This window comes from Mobula hypostoma, chromosome 28, assembly GCF_963921235.1.
Source record: "Mobula hypostoma chromosome 28, sMobHyp1.1, whole genome shotgun sequence".
In the NCBI taxonomy this organism is placed as follows: Eukaryota; Metazoa; Chordata; class Chondrichthyes; order Myliobatiformes; family Myliobatidae; genus Mobula; species Mobula hypostoma.
Window position 1 is genome coordinate 30,421,329 of NC_086124.1, and position 19,668 is coordinate 30,440,996.

Here is a 19,668-nt window from a genome sequence, read left to right on the forward strand (position 1 = left end):
ACTATCCTGTTGTACATACTATTTATTATAAATTACTATAAATTGCACATTTAGATGGAGATGTAACAGAGAGTTTTACTCCTCATGTATATGAAGGATGAAAGTAATAAAGTCAATTCAATTCAATTCAAACACCCCAGTACGCTGCTTCGACCGGTGGCCTCACACTCTGGAGAGTTAATGGCATGCCTGTTCTAGGATGCAAGGTTATCTCTGGGGAACTGGGCAGCTGAGATCTACAGTGAAATGTGACAGCCAGGAGGTTGGTACTGCAACGCTCCACGGAGAGCAAAGGGCATGACAAGGCACAGAAGATGTCATGGTCATCCAGTGCAAACAAGGAAGACCCCAGTTTGTGATGCTTGTTTGTACCACTGGACCTGGCCCTGAGGCTGAGTGTGGAACTGCCCCAGTGCAACAGCTTTTCCACTTTAAAAACTCTCCTACACAGGTTTCCTGTCATCATTAAGTATGGTGGACAAACACCATATGACTTTAATGGACATCTGGAAAAAAAAACGTTTACTATCCAGGGGACGGTCTGTAACCTTGCCTACTGACCCACTGATCTAATAGCCTGGGCTCAATTATGGACTGGTACAAAAACTCTGGCACTCTTAGAGACTCCAATTTCTACCCAGGACACTCATCTGTCCAACAGAAAAGGCAGGATTCCTACTTTTCCTCTTTACTTCATCCATCTATCTCTTTCCACATTCTTACTTTATCCCCTCAGTAAGACGCACAAAATGCTGGAGAAACTCAGCAGGTCAGGCAGCATCTATGGAAATGAATGAACAGTTGACATTTTGGGCTGAGATCCTTTGTCAGGACTGGGATGGACCTCATTGACACTGCCCTCTCACTCGTCAGTTGCCAGCTCATACTTCTTCCCCTTCCTCCCCGCCCCCCCCACCTTATTCTGACTTCTGCCCTTTCTTTCCAGTCCTGAAGAAGGATCTCGGCCTGAAACAACAACTGTTTATTCCCCTCCACAGACGTGGCCTGACCTGCTGAGTTCCTCCAGGTAGGTGGGGGGGGGGGGGGAAGAAGAGGTGTCTGTGTGTATTGCTCGCCTTCAAGCACATTTATTGTTCTATGCTCGGAGTCTGGAGTCATACCCAGCTCTGTGCCAAACCACAACCGATCGACCAGGGATTCTGTTACACAATAAAGGCACAAGCCAGGAAATGGGCTGAAGGGCCTCATTCTGTTGCTCGGACCCTAACACAAGAAACTCATGAGTCGTAAATGACAGCAGCAATTTGTTCAATGGAGTTTATTCCACATTCATACCATCCCAGTGCAGTAGTGACCGGGGACAATGCCAGCCACTGTCTGTAAACCTCCCCAACTCCCCTACTTCGCTGCAGTGTGTGAGGAGGCGTGCTCTGTAGAACCAGCACCCTTCTGATACCCCAGAGTGCAGTGTGCTCTCGCAGTGAGTTGGGGTGGGGTCTCTTATGCCCACCTATGGACTGCAGAACAGAGTTGGGGGGGGGAGGGGGGTGAGAGGGCTCCCTGCTCGCAAGACTACCCCACCCCTTGCCCAGCTGCCCAGCGTGTTACGAGGCAGAGTCAGAGGTCTCCGAGCTGTCCTTGACGTCGGTGCTCTCCGTCGCTTCGCTGACCTCGCTGACATCCTTGCTGTCGCCGCTGTCCTCCGCCCTGTCCCGGGCTCTGCCCAACCCCACGGCACCCCCGCCACCACCTCCTGGGCACTTGTCGTCGCGGCAGCAGTCGGGGAAGTGGTTGGACCTGTGGTGGGGCCGGTGGTCCGCAGAGCCTGGTGCCAGGGGCTTGAGACGCTCCCGTGCATCTGCTTGCTTCCGGAACTGGAGGGGACAGAGAGAACGGAGATAGTGAAACAGGTCTCGGAACTGGTTCCACCATATCACAGCCTGCAAATGTGTCAAACACTGCCAGCCCCCTCACCCATTTCCCCTAGGTATCCCAACCAAACACCCACAATTCACCAACGGTCTGGAGAAACACTGCCTCAGTGACCTGGAAGGTGACCGTATCAGATCAATTGCGAGAATGTGGCAAGTGCTCATGTAGGTGATTGATCATGCAGTCCTCAGCACAAAAGGCCCCTCTCTTTATGTGTGGGCTTCTGAGTGCACGCCCCGTTTGACACTCCCACAGTAAAGTTGCCCAGCGTGTACCATTACCAACATGATTCAGTAAAAAACGTTTAATCCTGCTACTCCATTTTCATTCTTACTCCCCGTATACAGAACAACGGGCACTTTGCAGTTGTATAATACTTTGGTTAGGCAGCACAGAATTCTGCATGCAGTTCTGGTTGCTTCAATTCAGGAAGGGTGTGGTGACTTTGGATAAGTTGACCAGGACGGTGCCTCTCCAAAAAACACCAGCAAATTTCTACAGCTGTATCGTGGAGAGCATTCTGACTGGTTGCATCTATTCTGGAAGTGCCAACACACAGGATCGCAGGAGGCTGTAAGCGTTAGACTGCAGAGGTTCAGCCAACTCCACCACGCACTCAACTCTCCCCACCATGACGACATCTTCAAGAGCTGGCTTCCATCATTAAGACCCTTACCATCTGGGACAACAGGGACCTGAGGAGTAGCTATTTCCTACAGAGGGTGGTGAGTATTACAGTGAGTACAGGCCCAGAGCCATCAAACACTCCTAAACATTAACCCTTTCATTCCCGTGATCCTTCTCATGAACCTCCTCTGGACCCTATCCAACTCCAACACATCCCTTCTGAGATACAAGTCCTAAACTCCTCACTATTCACCAATGCCTGACCATTAAGGATACCTATTTTTCTACCTGCACTGCCCTTTCTCTGTAATTGTAATTTCCCATTGAAGATATACAAGCTTTGGTGTCCTGATGAAGGGTCTCAGACAGAAACATGAACTGTTTATACCTCTCCTTACAAATCGCCTGACTTGCTGAATTCCTCTCCTGCATTTTGTATGTGTTACAGTCTTTGGGGAGGCAAGGTGAAGATACGTCTCCATCGAAAGAGGTGTATGCTAACCTGCAGGTCACTCCTGGGAAAGGTGTAGCACCTGCTTAGGGCCACGTGATCCGATCAGGGTCAGGTGGTGGATGGTCGCATGAGCAGCTGGTGCATATCACAAGTCCTGAGGCCAAGCAGACAATCTCTGAAGTGGATTGATAATGGCAAACCACTTCTGTAGAAAATATTGCCAAGAACAATCATGGTTATGGAAAGATGATGACTGCCCACATCGTATGACACGACACATAATGATGATGACACAGTCTTTTACCTAGAGCTGGGAAGGGACTTAACAGGAATCTGAAGGTTATCTTTTTCACCCAGGTGATGGATCGTATATGACATGAGCAGGCAGAGGGAGTGGTTGAGGTGGGCAGCTTAATAACATTGAACAGGTATGCGGATAGGAAAGTTTTAGAGCAGTTTTAGGGGTTCCCAACCGTTTTTATGCCATGGACCCGTACAATTAACTGAGGGGTCCGTGGACCCCAGGCTGGGAAGCCCTGGTCTAGAGGGCAACTTGGTTGGCATGGCTGAATTCAGCCTATTTTCATGCCGTATAATTCTATTATCTTTTCCCTTTAGTACTACTTCAATGGAACCATCTGTCCGGGTGGCATTTGGAAGTCTTCGCACTGTATCTTATTAAAAGGCCCACATGGAGTAGTCATGGAGTGGAAGTTTTCCCATAGCAGGACCAGAGGGTACTGCCTCAGATAGAAGGAAATCCATTTGGAACAGAGATAAGAAGGAATTTCTTTAGCCAGAGGATGGTGAATCTGTGGAATTCGTTGCCACAGACGACTGTGGAGGCCTAGTGATTGGATATATTTAAAGCACAGGTTGATAGGTTCTTAATTAGTCAGTTTGTTGAAGCTTACAGGAGAGGAGAGAAGGCAGGAAAATGGGGTTGATTAAAGAAATCAGCCATGACTGAATGGCAAGCTGACTCGATGGGCCAACTGGTCTAATTCTGCTTGTGTGTCTTATGAAACAGTAATAAACAACCACCTCACCCCCAGCAGCTGCTGCAGCCCAAAGGTTGGCCAATTGGCCCCTTTCCTCTGGACCAGTGTGTCACCTCCGGCCCTCCTGTCTTCCCACCCCAATGCCCCTCCCTGGGCACCTTTCCCCATAACCCCCACCCTTCCCTGGGAAAAGCAGCTTTCACATTCCTACTCTTTCTGGGATAGGGTCTTCTCCCCATCAGATTTACATGTGGCCTCCTCACATTGCTGGAACCCTGGTTCTGTCTGGCACCCAATCCACCAACACCCTCCCAACATCTCTCCCCACTGTACTGACCAGTGTTGTCACGTCAACCCAAAGTTGAGAGGCAAGTAGTACAAACCTCATCGGCCATCTGCGTTAAGTCCCTCTTCATGGCGTAGGCATCCTCCCCATCTGCATAGTACTTGGGTTCGACCTCACTGATCCTGCACAGGGAAGAGCGGCAGTGTTTAATGGTCATGCTGTCATAATGGCATTCAGTCCCAGCAAAAGACTGAGCCTCCATTCCATCAAACTAACTCGTACCAGGATGCTGCCTCGTGCCTGGATTAGAGGGCCTGAATTCTGGGCAGAGACTGCACAGACTGAGCTTGTTTTCTCTGGAGGCTAAGGAGTGGTCTGATATCACCAGAGGCATAGTTACAGTAGATAATCGCAGACAGTGCCCCGTAGATGAGGGTTAGTGTTTGCTCCCCCCCCCCACACCCCCCAAGGACAGCAGGTCTTAGTATTTGAGGTCCATGCGGGCAGGAAGCATGAGGGAGGGAGACCACTCGTCCCCCAAATCAGCAGTCTATGAGACACTGGAATTCTGCGTCCTGTCATCAGTGAGTCCAGGGGTTGGTATCAGATATCAAAACCCGAAGACCGAAGTCAAGGACTAATAGTCAAAGCCTTGGGTCAATGTGTCCGGAAATCAGAGGCCCGATGTCTGTGAGCCTTCATGTTCAATGGGGAAGTTGGAGGCCCGGTGTCTGTGAGCCTGCAAATTCACTAGGGAAGTCTGCATACCAGCAAGTTCAGTGGTAAGTCGGAGGCCTGGGGAAGTTGGAGGCCCGGTGTCTGTGAGCCTGCTAGACAATTGGAGGCCCAGAGATAGTCTGGTTGGGGTCAAAGCCTTGGGTTGGCACGTCTGGAAATCAGAGGCCTGATGTCCACAAACCCATGGGTTCACTGGGAAAGTCGGAGGCCTGATGTCTGCGAGCCCACAAGACAAATGGAGGCCCAGAACTGGTCTGTCCTGGGGTCTGTTTGTGAGTGTGTCTGTCTGTGAAAGGGGCTTGTTTTGCTGTTGTTGTCATCCTGTATTGTTGCTGTTGCTTTGGGTGTGACCCCAGAATGTGTGGCAACACTTGCAGGCTGACCCCAGCACGTCCTTAGGTTGTGTTGTTTGTTATCGCAAACAGCCCATTTCATTGTATGTTTTGATGTACATGTGATAAATAAATCTAAATCAATATTGTGCCCCCCTCCACCCCAATCAAAGATTTCTTTTACAGAGTGGTTGACATCTGAACTACTGCCAGGAGATGGTGGAATCAGATAAAGTCACTTTGCCACTGCCTGTAAGTAGCTTGTATGTTCTCGCCGGGACCCCATGGGTTTCACCCAGGTGCTCTGGTTTCCTCACATAGTCCAAAGATGTACTGGTTGGTAGGTTAACTGGACATTGTAAATTGTCCTGCGATTAATCTACAGTTAAGTTGGGGGATTGCTGGGCAATGTGGCCTTTTCCGCGCTGTATCTCAATAAATAGGTAAATAACAAAAATTTAAGAGGCAGTAGAGTAAGGCATTGAAGGATACATACCGATCATGGGCAAAGAGGTCAGATGGCATTGAAGTGATGGGCCAAAGGGCCTGTTTCTGTGCTGTAAGACTCTAGAACTCATCAAGGGGGTTTACGGCCTTCATTGATCAGGGTATAGAGTACAAGAGTTGGGGCATCATGTTGCGATTGTGCAAGTTATTTGGTGACATCTCACTTGGAGTACTGTCTACAGATTTAGTCACTCTGTTATCAAGCTGCAATGATCGCAGAGAGGACTTACAAGGATGCTGTCAGGACTTGAGGGCCAGAGTTATAGCTGGTTTGCCAGGCTACGTCTTTATTCCAGGGAACATGAAGGGGAAGGTGTTTAAAATGCTGAGAGACATGGATAAAATGGATGGCAACAGCCTTTTCCCCAGGGCAGGGCGAGTCCAAATCAAGGGGCCAAATGTTTAGGGTGAGAAGGGAAAGATTTCAAAGGGAAATAATGGAGTGGTAAGTGTATGGAACAAGTTGCCAGAGGAAGTTGCTGAGGATGGTACAATGGTGTCATTTCAGAAGCATGTGGGGAGGTACACAGATGGGTGGGGCTAAAAGGGATATCGGCTGCACACAGGAAATTAGGACTAGCTATGTGAACGCTGTGGTCGGCACGAACTGGTTGAGCCAAAGGGCCTGTATTCATGTTGTATTGCTCTGTGTCTCTAACTCTAATAACATTAAATTTAAAAAAGGATGTAGTGCTTTCCTGGCATTACAATGAATAAACTCTTCTTGGGCTTCCAACCGGGTACAGATATCAATTATAACTAATGTTTTGATGTCAAGCTCTACTATCAGGGATGACGCCTGGGTACGTCTAGTGAGGTGGTACTTATATCCCTGTCTGTCCCTCCCAATTGATCAGTCCTCATCCAATCAGGTTTCCACTACCCCACCTAGCCAACAATCAACTTCCAGTTCTTAGAGTGAGATCTCTGCCTTTGTTCTCAGTCTCCGAGAAGAGTTTATTCGCCAATGCTAAAATATTTTATACAAGAGAAGTCATGTCAGTCACTGGTAATCGAAAGGAAGCAAATGCATAAAGTGAGAACCCAGTTACTGAGGAATGATGTCAAAAAGCTCTTCATTGCATGAACTTTAAACTTGGGAAGCCAGTACTACTATTAATTAAAGGGTGCCCTGAACCTGCAGCCCAGGCAGCCGAAGACACGGACGTGAACAGCCAAGCGAACAGGAGTAGAGAGGAATGAGGAGGCTGGAATGGAGCAGCTGACATATTAGGGGAGGGGGAAGTGAGGAGGCAGGTTGGGCTGTTGCAGCTGGATACAGAGGATAGGGAGGAGCGAGGTGGTACTTACTGGAAATTCAGAGTGTTGGAATAGAGATGCAGAGCAGCCCGATTGCTGTAAGAGAGGACACACAAAATGAGAACAGGAACTAAAACTGTATCTGGATCCGTTCAAAGTTCCTCACACAGTGCCCCCCCACCCCCCAAGAGCTTATAAACACTTCACTGATGAGCCCCACCACCCAGGCCATGCCATCTTCTTACTATTAAGTGAGGCAGGAGAGGCAGAAGCCTCAAGTCCCACACCACCAGGTTCAGGAAAAGTCTGTTCCCTTCAACTGTCGGGTTCTTTAATTTACTTGCACAACCCTAACCCCACTTCAGCAGCAGAACACTGTGGACCACCTCTTACACTACCATGCCCTGTCTCTAACTGTGTTGTTTTGCAGTCTGTCTTTACTGCCTTGTATAAATTATATTCTGTGTGTTTTCTGTACCCTCGTGCCTTGTGATGCTGCTGTAAGTTTTTCCATTGTACTTGTGTCAAAAAACACAACTTCACTTGAAGATGCTTTAAGGACTGAGCCATAAGAGAAAAAGGAGGCAAGTACCCAATTGAGGTGGGAAGGAAGTGGCTGTAGTGGGCTACCTGCACGCTGATTTACTTTGCTGAGGACATCAACACCTTTGATAAAGTGTTTAATCTCCCCAGTGTGGCTCTAAAGGTCAAGTTAGGAATAAATCTACACAGATCATCTACAGGAGGAGCTGTGTCAAGAGGGCAACGTCAATCATCAAAGATCCCCACCCTTCTCCTCACAGTTACCACTGGCAGAAGGTACAGAAGCCTGAAGTCCCACACCACCAGATATAGGAACAGCTACTTCCCTTCAGCCACTGGGAGACTGGGAGAGCCAGTTCCAGTGGCGTCTCACCAGCAATCCCCATTTCTCCACGTCTACATGGGGAAGGATGTATGAATTTAAGCTGCCTGCCACTGGTCACTGTCCAGACACCGCTCCCGGGTTCACAGGTGTGAGGGACCACTCTTCACATCACTGAATCCCCGAACCCACAGGGCATGACAACACAAAGTGCAGGGATGCAGTTCAAAGGGCTCTGCTTTGAACAAGAGGCTGCTCTGACCCACTCGAGCTCTCCCCTCTCCACAAAACCAACGACCATAAAACACTGGAGCAGAATTAAACCACTCGGCCTACTGTGACTGCTCTGCCATTCGTCTCCACAAACTCTCCCACCTCTCGCACCCAGCCCCAAGTATCCAGCTCCACTATGTCTTGCCCCATTCTGCTCACCATTGCTTTCTCACACACAGAACAGATGACAGTACCTCTTCCTGACATGCAGGGACACGTATCGGGCATTGAAGTTCTCGATCATTGCTCTGGAGGCTTGGTCCATCAACTTCTGGGCTAGGCCAAGCCTTCGGTGGGATCTCTTCACAGCCTGCAGGAGTGGGTGAGACAGAGTTGATAAAGGCAGCAGAGAACCATAGATTGAACAGCCTTTGGAGCTCAGACATCTGATGCACACATAGCAGGCTGAGTGGCCTCTCTAGAGACTCCTCAATGAGGCCAAATCACTGGGTACCCGCGTCCCACCACGAAGGGCCTACAAGCAGGCTAGGCTCACCCCACTTCAGCTCAACAGGGTAGGCCAGAGTTAGGACTGAATCCACATCCAAAGCGTACAGGGACTCCCAACCTTTTTTATGGCATGGACCCCAAGTTGGGAACCCCTGGCCTACAGGAAGAGCTGCCTCAAGAAGGCAGCATCTCTCATCAAGAATCTGCACCACTTGGGCCATGCCCTCTTCTCACTGCTATCCTTGGGCAGGAGATACAGTAGTCTAGCTCCCACACCACCAGGTTCAGAAACTGCTACATCCCTTCAACCATCAGATTCCTGAACTGACCTGCATAACCCTAACCCTACCTCAGCAGCAGAACAGCATGGGCCACCTCCTGCACCATCGTAGACTCATCTGATTGTGTTAGAACGTACAACAATATGATGCCTATGATATCACGCTGACCTTTTCAGACTCCAAGATTAAGTTAACTCTTCCCTCAGACACAGCGCTTCATTTTTCCATGATAATGTGCTTACCTAAGTCTCTTAAATGTCCCTAATGTATCCGCCCCTACCACAACCCCCAGCAGTGCATTCCATGCACCCACAACTCTGTATAAAAACAAAACCTTTCATCTGACCCCCCCCCCCAACATACTTTCTCAAATCACCTTAAAATGATGTCCCCTAGTATTAGCCATTCTGCCCTGGGAAAAAGAAGCTGGCTGTCCACATACTCTACGTCGCTTTATTAGGCACACCTGCTTGTTAATGCCAATATGTAATCAGTCAATCAAGTGGCAGCAAGATGTGGTCAAGAGATTCAGTTGTTCAGACCAAACATCAAAATGGAGAAGAAATGTGATCTAAATCAGTTTGACCTCGAATGATTGTCAGCGGCCAGACGGGGTGTTTTGAGTATCTCAGAAACTGCTGATTTCCTGAGATTTTCATGCACTCGTCAGTTTATGAAAAACAGAACAAACATCCAGCATACTGCAATTCTGAGGGAGAAAATGCCTTGTTAACGAGAGAGGTCAGAGGAGAATGGCCACTGTTCCAAGCTGACAAGAGGGCTACAGTAACTCAAATAACCACATGTTGCAAAGTTGCGTGCAGAAGAGCATCTCGGAATGCATCTCTAGGTTACAGCAGAAGACCATGACCATAAGGAAATCCAGTCAGTGACCACTTTATGGGAGACTTCCGGTAGCGCTCATGGAGTGAAGTCGCGTTCTTGACTCGCTCCATTACCTCTGAGTTTTTTCTCTCTATGGTCAGCTATACTTTAATTAACTATTAAGGCATCAATTTTTACAATACTTTGAATTAAACTGAATTCTCTGACAATTGGATGATACTGAGATCGGCTATGTCTAAGAACGGGAAAGACGGCAAGGATGGTAAACCTCCGGTTAAACCGAAAGCTACGGATCTCCCTCCGACTGAATCACCGGTGACTTTGGAAGCTATATCGGAGTTAATTCAGAGGGAAATTTCAACCTCTGTTAGGGAGATGATTCGTACAGAAATTATGGGCTTTGTTAAAGACCTGATTCATATGGAAATCTCAACTAAGTTCCAGAAAATTGCCGATTTAATTGATAAGATGCAAACATGTATTGCGGAACATCAGTCGGCTATATCTGGTCTTCAAAAATCCGCGCAACAAAGTGAGCTTAAGATGGGGAAAGTCGAAGAAACAATTAATGTAATGAAGAAGAAACTTGACTTTTTGACTTTTAAAAACTCTGACTTGGAATCTAGAATGCGACGGCAGAATTTACGAATGATTGGCGTCAGGGAAGCCGTGGAAGCTAACAACCCTATGAAATATTTCTCCCAACTTTTAAAAGATGCATTCCCTACTGTATTTCCTGACCAACCACCGCTACTGGATCGTGTTCACAGAATCCCATCATACTCGTCTAGGTCAGATAGACCTAGGCATGTTATCTTACGTTTTCATTACTTTCAAGATAAGGAGAGACTGTTTCGATTCGCTCGATCTAAAGGTTTCATTGATTTTTCGGATCTTAAGTTCCGATTCGTGGAAGATTTCAGTAAACCAATCTGGGACCAACGGGTCCGTTACAGATCCGTGATGTCGGAATTCTATAAGATGGATTTAAGACCAGCGCTGCTGTACCCTGCACGTCTAAGGATTCGCATGTTAGATGGAGCTCTTCGTTTTTTTGATTCTCCATCGGATGCCCAGAGTTATCTGGATCAACTTTCATCTTCAACATCTTAATTGCCTTTTTTTAATTTTCTCCGTTGATCGGAGGCTGTGAATTGGTTGGTTTTAACTTTTCTGTGCCCTATTTGGGCAGAAAAGTTTACTTTCGATTTCTTAATATGGCTGCTAAACTTTCTTTTTAACTGCGTCATTTCTTTCTTTTCCCAGGGGATTCTGGGTGGTTACTTCCCTTTTGTCATCTTACGTATTTCCTGTGCGGCCTTAAATTTTGTAGTTTTTTTAAAATTTTATTCTGTTTTGCTTTTTATAATCATTTTATGTTAATAATCCTATTTTTTTTGTTGCTGTGTCTATTCATGAGTTTGAGGTTTATTGTGGTTTTTTTTAATATATACTTTCCGGCTTTTGTTCTGTTCTGTGTGTATTTTAATTGAGCTAACTTTTTTTTACTTATTTTTTTTACTGTTTTACAATTAGCTGATCCTTTTCATATTTATACCTTTTTTTTAGGGAGCGTATACCGGAAGTCATGGGGGTAGTTTTAGTGCTTGCTTCTTTCTGGCGGGTCTGCTTTAGATTTCGCCTTGGGGTCCTGGGGTGGGGGGCGGTGGGAGGGGCTTCACGTTTTAGTTTGTTTCTCTTTGGGCTATATACATTATTGAAGTATTGGTTACGTCCTTTTCCCCGGTATCTTTTGTATGTTCTGTTTCCTCTCCGGGTCTGTGGGTCGCGCCTATTGTCAATCCTCCTTGTTATGGGTTGACTTTAGGATTTATGGAGTCTATTATTAATTTTGTCTCCTGGAATACTAATGGTCTTAATCATCCTATTAAAAGGAAAAAAGTTTTTAAAGTGTTCCGGAGACTTAAAGCACAAATTTTATTTTTACAAGAGACCCATGTACGGAGGGGGGACAGACTACGTTTTTTCAAATTTTGGAAGGGACAACAATTTCATTCGAACTCCAATGCTAAGATTCGAGGCGTCTCTATTTTTATAGACTCCTCAGTTACTTTTATACAACAGGATATTATCTCTGATCCGAATGGTAGATTTTTATTGGTTAGTGGTTTATTATTTAATAAAAAAGTAGTTTTGGTTAATGTTTATGCTCCTAATATGGATTGTCCGGAATTTTATAAATCATTGTTTGATCAGTTTCCGAATTTGAACGAGTTTTCATTGATTTGGGGCGGAGATCTTAATACCTGTTTATCTCCAGCTTTGGACCGTTCGGCTCCTTTACGGACTTTACCTAATAAATCTGCAAATTTGATTAATTTTTTCCTTTCTGATTCTGGGTCGACGGACATTTGGCGTTTTCTGCATCCTCAGGAAAAAGATTTTTCCTTCTTTTCACATGTTCATCATTCCTATTCAAGAATTGATTATTTTTTCATTGATTCTCGTCTCATTCCTTCAGTGATTAAATGTGATTATGATTCTATAACCATTTCGGATCATGCTCCACTTAAGCTTTCTATTAAAATTATGGCCAATATATCAAACAATAGACAATGGCGTTTTAATTCGCTGTTGCTTCAGGACTCGGACTTTGTTAATTTTATGAATGAACAGATTGAGCTTTTTTTTACAATTAACCATACAGAAGATATCTCGGTTAACACTCTTTGGGACACTTTTAAAGCCTATATTCGGGGTCAGATTATTTCGTATTCCGTTGCTTTGAGGAAGAAACAGAAGCAGGAGGAGATGGTAATTGTGGACAAGATTAAAGAAATTGATAAGAAATATGTTATGGCTCCTTCTGAGGAGCTATACAAACAAAGAACTGAACTTCAAATGGAACACAGTTTACTACTCTCGTCCTCGATTGTAAACCAATTAAAGAAAACAAGAAGTGATTTTTATGTTCACAGTGATAAAATTGGCAAGCTGCTGGCTAATCAATTGAAATCTAATTATGTTAAATCTCAAATCAATCAGATTTATAACCAAAATGATCGATTGATATTGGATCATGTGGGGATTAATCAAACCTTTTGTGATTTTTATTCTTCTTTATACCAATCAGAGTCTCCTCGAGATTCTAAATATATGAATGATTTTTTAGATAAGTTAGACTTCCCTCTGATTTCACAGGATATGTCTTCTTTATTAGATACTTCCATTACAATGGATGAGATTAAGAATGTTATTTTTTCTATGAATCTGGGGAAAGCTCCTGGCCCTGATGGGTTTACCGTTGAATTTTATAAATGTTTTGCTTCTTTATTGATTCCTTGGCTCTATAAGGTTTTTGAGGCTTCTTTGAAACTTGGTAAACTTCCGGAATCTTTTAATAGAGCATCAATTTCTTTAATACTAAAGAAGGATAAAGACCCTGCTCAATGTGCATCTTATAGACCAATATCTTTATTAAATGTTGATTCTAAAGTTTTTTCTAAGTTATTAGCAAATAGACTAGAAAAAGTACTTCCTTCTATTATTTCGGAAGACCAAACGGGTTTTATTAAAGGTCGTTACTCTTTTTATAATATTCGCACATTGTTAAATATCGTTTATACTCCCTCACAAAATGTTCCTGAGTGTGTTATTTCTTTAGATGCCGAGAAAGCTTTTGATAGAGTAGAATGGCCTTATTTATTTAAGGTGCTTGAAATGTTTAATTTTAGCTTGAAATTTATATCCTGGATTAAACTGTTATATCACTCCCCTGTAGCCTCGGTTCGTACTAACTCCTTAAACTCACCTTTTTTTCCTCTCTTTCGTGGTACTCGACAAGGCTGTCCTCTTAGTCCCCTATTATTTGATATTGCATTAGAACCTCTTGCAATTGCTATTCGAGAATCTTTAAATATTACTGGGATAACTCGGGGATTAAAGTCCCATAAATTATCACTCTATGCTGATGATTTACTTTTATATATTTCTAATCCTGAGAGATCCATTCCTGCTGTTTTAGAGTTATTAGCACAATTTGGTCTTTTCTCAGGTTATAAATTAAATCTTAGTAAGAGTGAACTTTTTCCGATTAATAAACATCTTCCCTTATATTATAAATTTCCATTTAAATTGATTAATAATTACTTTTCATATCTTGGGATTAAAATTACTTGTAAACATAAAGATTTATTTAAGACTAACTTTTTACCATTAATAGACCATATTACTCAACTTTCATCTAAATGGTTTCCCTTATATTTAACTTTGATTGGTCGTATTAATGCAGTTAAGATGTTTTTTTTGCCAAAATTTTTATATGTGTTTCAGGCATTACCAATTTTCGTTCCTAAATCTTTTTTTTGATAAAGTTGACTCTAAAATTTCTTCATTTATTTGGCAGAACAAGAATCCGAGACTGGGTAAAATACATTTACAGAAAGCTAAGAGAGATGGAGGTTTAGCATTACCTAACTTTAGATTTTATTATTGGGCTATTAATATTCGACATATGAAATTTTGGTTACTTGACCGGGACATACTATTTATTCCTAAATGGGTAGCATTGGAATTACAATCTGTTCAGGGTTATACACTTGGTTCTATTTTAGGTTCCTCTCTTCCTTTTGATTCGAAACGTCTTAAGCAGGTCTCTAACCCGATAGTTAAATATGCTTTGCGCATTTGGTTTCAATTCAGAAAATTTTTTGATCTTAATCAATTCGGGTTAGCGATTCCTATTTTAGGTAACATATTTTTTCCTCCCTCTTTTACGGATCGCGCTTTTCAAACTTGGAAGACTAAGGGTATTTTACGGTTTTTGGATTTATTTTTAGATGGTTCCCTTATGTCTTTTGAACAATTATCTAATAAATATAACTTATCAAGAATACATTTTTTTAGATATTTACAAGTTAGAAATTTCCTAAGTACTATACTTACTTCCTTTCCAATGCTTCCTCCTATATATATTTTAGATTCGATAATTAACCTTAATCCATGTCAGAAAGGTGCATCGGCTATGATTTATAATATTATTATGAAACTTAGGAAAGCTCCATTTGATAAGATTAGGGTAGATTGGGAACAGGAATTGGGGCTTACCATTTCTGTGGATGATTGGGGGCAGATTTTACAATTAGTTAATACTTCCTCTATTTGTGCTAAACATTCCCTAATTCAATTTAAAGTGGTTCATAGAGCACATATGTCCAAAGATAAGTTAGCGCGTTTTTACTCGCATATTAATCCTTTCTGTGATAGATGTTCGGGGCAGATAGCCTCTTTAACTCATATGTTTTGGTCTTGCCCTACTTTGGAAACTTTTTGGAGAGATATTTTCAATATTATTTCTAAGGTATTAAATATAGATATCTCTCCTCACCCTATTACTGCTATCTTTGGACTACCTAAAATTTCTAGTAATCTTTCCCCTTCAGCCCGTAGAATGATTGCATTTCTTACTTTAATGGCGAAAAGATGTATTTTACAACATTGGAAAGAGCTTAATGCTCCAACTACCTTTTTTTGGTTTTCTCAGACGATTTTATGTTTGAATCTGGAGAAAATTAGAAGTAACCTTTATGATTCTTCATTTAAATTTGAACAGATTTGGGGACCTTTTATTCGATATTTTCATTTAATGTAATATTTACCCTTCTTGTTTTCTCTTCACTGTTTTAATGGAGGTCGGGATTGAGGACGTGATTTTAAGTTTAACTCTGTTTGGTTTCAAGTTAGCCCATTGCTTTGCTTTGCTTTTAGTTAGTTGCACGGTGGGTTTTTTTTTTTGGGGTTTTTTTTTTTCTTTTTTTCCATTGATATATATAAAATCTAGTATACTATTATGTTATCTTGGTTTCTTATGCTTAAATTACATTGTTTGTAGTATTTTCTTTTTGGTATTGTTATCTTTTGGAATTTTATTATACTTTAACATTGTATTAATGTTTATATGGCTTACCTTTTTTGTATACTTACTCAATAAAAAGATTTAAAAAGAAAGAAAGAAAGTGACCACTTTATTAGGTACAGGAGGTGGCCACTAAGTGTATCAAGTCACCTCTCATCCTCCTTTGCTCCAAAATGAAAACCCCTAGCTTGCTTGTCTTATCCTCAGAAGACACGCTCTCTAATCCAGGCAGCATCCTCGCAAATCTCTTCTGCACCCTCTCCAAAGCTTCCACGTTCCACTAGTTTGGCAGGGGAATGGGAACCAAAGAATCAGGTCAGAAAGATGAGGGATGGAGTGGAAGGTAAACGTCAGGACCAATAAGACAGGCAGAAGCAAAGTAACAGGACAGATATTTTGAAGTGTGTGTATTTCAATGCTAGGAGTATCTTGGGTAAAGGTGATGAACCTAGAGCATCAATCAGTACATGGAACCGTGATGTGGCCATTACAGAGACTTGAGTGGGGACAATAATATCCCAGGGTTTTAGAAAATACAGAGGGAGGTAAGATCAGGGACAATATCACATCTGCATTGAAAGGGGACATAATGGAGGGCTTGTCCAACGAGTCTATACGGGTAGCAGTCAAAAATAGGAAGAGTGTAGTCACTCTGATGGGATTACACTACCAAACCCCAAATAGCTACAGGGACACTGAGGAACAGATATGCAGGCAGATTAAAGAAAAGTGTAAAAACAACAGGGTTGTTGTCATGGGGAACTTCAAATCCCCTGATATAAACGGGGACCTTCTAAGTGGTTTAGATGGGGCAGAATTGTGTTCAGTGCATTCAGGATGGTTTCTTAGAGTAATATGTAGTAATGCAACAAGAGGAGAGGCTGTACTGGACTTGGTGACTGACCATTCCATGGGTGAACAGTTAGAAAACAGTGACCATAACTCCTTAAGTTTTAAGATAGCTATAGATAAACATTGACCTTGTGGGAGAATATTAAATTGAAAGAAGAAGAAGAAAGCCCTTAACTCCGAGTGGAGTCATCGGGACACCATCATGACGGTGTTTTTTTTAAGCAGGCTTTCTTATTTTTACGAGGCCCAGTTGGCTAACTCGATGCTCAACCCAGCACGGATGGAAAGCATGCAAGGGAGCCAGCTGGGTTCGAACTCGGAAGCCATCGCTCCGAAGTCCGACGCTGATGCCACTCCGCCACCAGCCAGCTAGTATTAAATTGGAGCAGGGCAAAATACGAGAGCATTTGGCAGGAACAAGGGACAATTAATTGGGAACAGTTGTTTTAGGGCAATTTCACACCTGACATCTGGAGGGTGTTTAAAGACCAACTGCACAGAATACAGGACAGGTATGTCCCAGTCAAAAGGTCAAGGACAGCAAGGTAACAAAACCTTGGATGTTGAGAGAGACGATAAATTTAGAACAGAAAAAAGGAAAAGTATGTAAAGCTTCGGAAGCTAGAATCAAACAGACCACTTGAGGATTATAAAGAAGCCAGAAAAGAATCAAGGGAATTCAGAAAGCCAGGAGGGGCCATGAAAAGTCCTTGGCAAGTAGGAGAGTCCAAAAGGATCCTTTTCATTCATCATGAGCAAGAAAATAACTAGGGAGAGGGTGGGACCACTGAAGGGTAAGGGGGGCAACATTTGTTTCAATGCAGAGGATGCGGGGGAAGTTCTTGATGAGTATTTTACATCAATATTTATCAAGGAGAAGTGCTTGGAGTATTGATATGCTAGTGGCATTTCGAGGCAAGGAAGAGGTAATGTTTGGTCTGTTAAAGAGCATTAAGGTGGATAGGTCCCCAGGGCCTGATGGGCTATACCCCAGTTTATTGAGAGAAAGGGACAAAAGGAGAGATAGTCAGGGCCTTGAGCAATATTTTCATGTCCTCTCTAGCCACAGATGAGGTCCAAGGGACTGGTGAGTAGCTAACGCTGTTCCGTTATTCCACAAGGGATAATCCTGGAAACTATCCACCAGTGTGTCTCACATCAGTGGTAGGAAAGTTATTGGAGGGAATTCTTAGGGATAGGATTTATGAGCATTTGGAAAACCATGGCCTAATTAAGTAGAGGCAGCATGACTTTGTGTGGGGCAAGTCGTGTCTTACTAACATGATTGAGTCTTTTCATTAGGATAATTTATGAAGGTAGAGCTGTGGATGTTGTAAGAAGAAGTAAGAAGTAAGAATATCTTTATTGTCATTGTTGTGGAGCAATGAAACACAGCTTAGCAGCTCAACGTTTTGCAGCATGACAAAGAATATATACATAAAATAAACTCTAAAACCTCAGGAGTGCAGTCCAAAATTAATAATATATGGATGGGGGGATAGGACTATTGCACACCTGCCATTCCTGGAAGTGTGATGCATTTAGCTGCCGCCATCTTAGGAGGGGGGCAGGAGAAGGGAAGAAGGTGTTATACATTTCACTGCTTGTGGGTAGAAGCTGCTAAGCAGTCTCTTTGTTGTTGTCCTTAATGCTCTGTATCTCTTCCCAGAAGGTTGTACGTGGATTTAAACAAGGCGTTTAGACAAGGTTCCTCATGGGAGGTTCATTTGGAAGATTAAGATGCACAGGATCCATGTTGAATTGGCCATTGGATTCAGACTGGCTTGTCAATAGAAAAAAGCAGATCTTGGTCGAAAGGACTTGAGGTCTGTGATTACTGATATGGTGTTCCACAGGGATCTGTACTGGGACCTCTGCTGTTTCTGATGTACATAAATGATCTGGATGAACGTGTAGATGGGTGGGTTATTAGGTTTGCAGATGGTACTATAATTGGTGGTGCTGTGGATAGCGTGGAAAACAGGCAAAGAATACAACAGGAATATAGATCAGTTGCAGGTATGGATGAAGAAATGGCAGATAGAATTTAACCAACCAAATGTGAAGTGCTACACCTTGCTAAGTCAAATACGAAGAGACTGTATGTGCTGATAAGCAGAGAGATCTAGGAGTCCAAGTTCATAGTTACCTGAAAATGGCTACACAGATTGATAGAGTGGCTAAGACGACATATGGCATGCTTGCTTTTATTAGTTGAGGCACTGAGTTCAAAAGTCAGGAAGTTATGTTTCATCTTTATAAAACTCATTAGGCCACACCTGGAGTACGGTATACCATTCTGATCGTCCACAGGAAGGATGTTAAGGTTTTTGGAGAGGGTGCAGAAGGGGTTTATCAGGATGTTGCCTGGATTGGAGGGCATGTGCTATAATGAGAGGTTGGGTTATTTTGTCCAGAGTAGCGGAGGCTGAAGGGAGATCAGACAGAGGTTTACAAGATTATGAGCGGTATAGATAGGGTAGACAGACAATCTTTTTCCAGGGGTTGAAGTGTTTAATACCATAGGGCAGGGGTCCCCAACCTTTTCTGCACCGCGGACCGGTTTAATATTGACAATATTCTTGTGGACCGGCCGACAGTGGGGGGGCGGGGGTGGGGGTGGGGTGTTCAAGTTCAACAGTGCATGACAGGGAATGAGGAAAGGTGCAGCTGACTCATATAGTTTCATATCGCCAAATCATATCGTTTCCTCGCGGCCCGGTAGCACGTCTTTGCGGCCCGGTGGTTGGGGACCACTGCCATAGGGCATGCATTTAAGGTGAGGGGGGTAATTTCAAAGATGTGAGCGGGAAGTTTTTTTTTAAAAACAAGAGTGGCGGTGCCTGGAATGCGCTGCCTAAAGAGGTGGTAGAGGCAGAAACATTACAGACTTTTAAGAGGCAATTAAATTGGCACATGAATGTAAGGATAATGGAAGGATATGGGCATTGTGTAGGCAGAAGAGATTAGTTTTGTTAGCCACTTGATTACTAATTGAATTGGTTGGGCACAATATTGTAGGCCAAAGAGCCTGTTCCTGTGCTGTACTCCTCTATCCTGCCTATAATGAAGCAACCAGAACTGAACCCAAGTGTCTAATCAGGGTTTTAAACAGCTGCAACATTACC

General features: G+C 43.4%; 1 protein-coding gene across 4 annotated transcripts in view; it reads right to left on the reverse strand.

Annotated features, from left to right (window-relative positions):
- Window positions 1-1,243: 1,243 nt before the first annotated feature.
- Window positions 1,244-19,668, reverse strand: part of naa10 (N-alpha-acetyltransferase 10, NatA catalytic subuni) — a 46,770-nt gene continuing 28,345 nt past the window's right edge. For 2 of the 4 annotated variants that reach the window (XM_063035438.1, XM_063035441.1), the window contains 4 exons: window positions 8,431-8,546; window positions 7,150-7,194; window positions 4,359-4,443; window positions 1,250-1,835 (listed from right to left, as the gene is read on the reverse strand). In XM_063035438.1, the coding sequence (XP_062891508.1) occupies window positions 1,566-1,835; window positions 4,359-4,443; window positions 7,150-7,194; window positions 8,431-8,546 (516 nt within the window). In that variant the 3' untranslated portion in view covers window positions 1,250-1,565. Of the gene's footprint in view, window positions 1,836-4,358; window positions 4,444-7,149; window positions 7,195-8,430; window positions 8,547-19,668 lie in introns of all 4 variants that reach the window. The other 2 variants (XM_063035437.1, XM_063035440.1) reach the window with 2 other exon arrangements.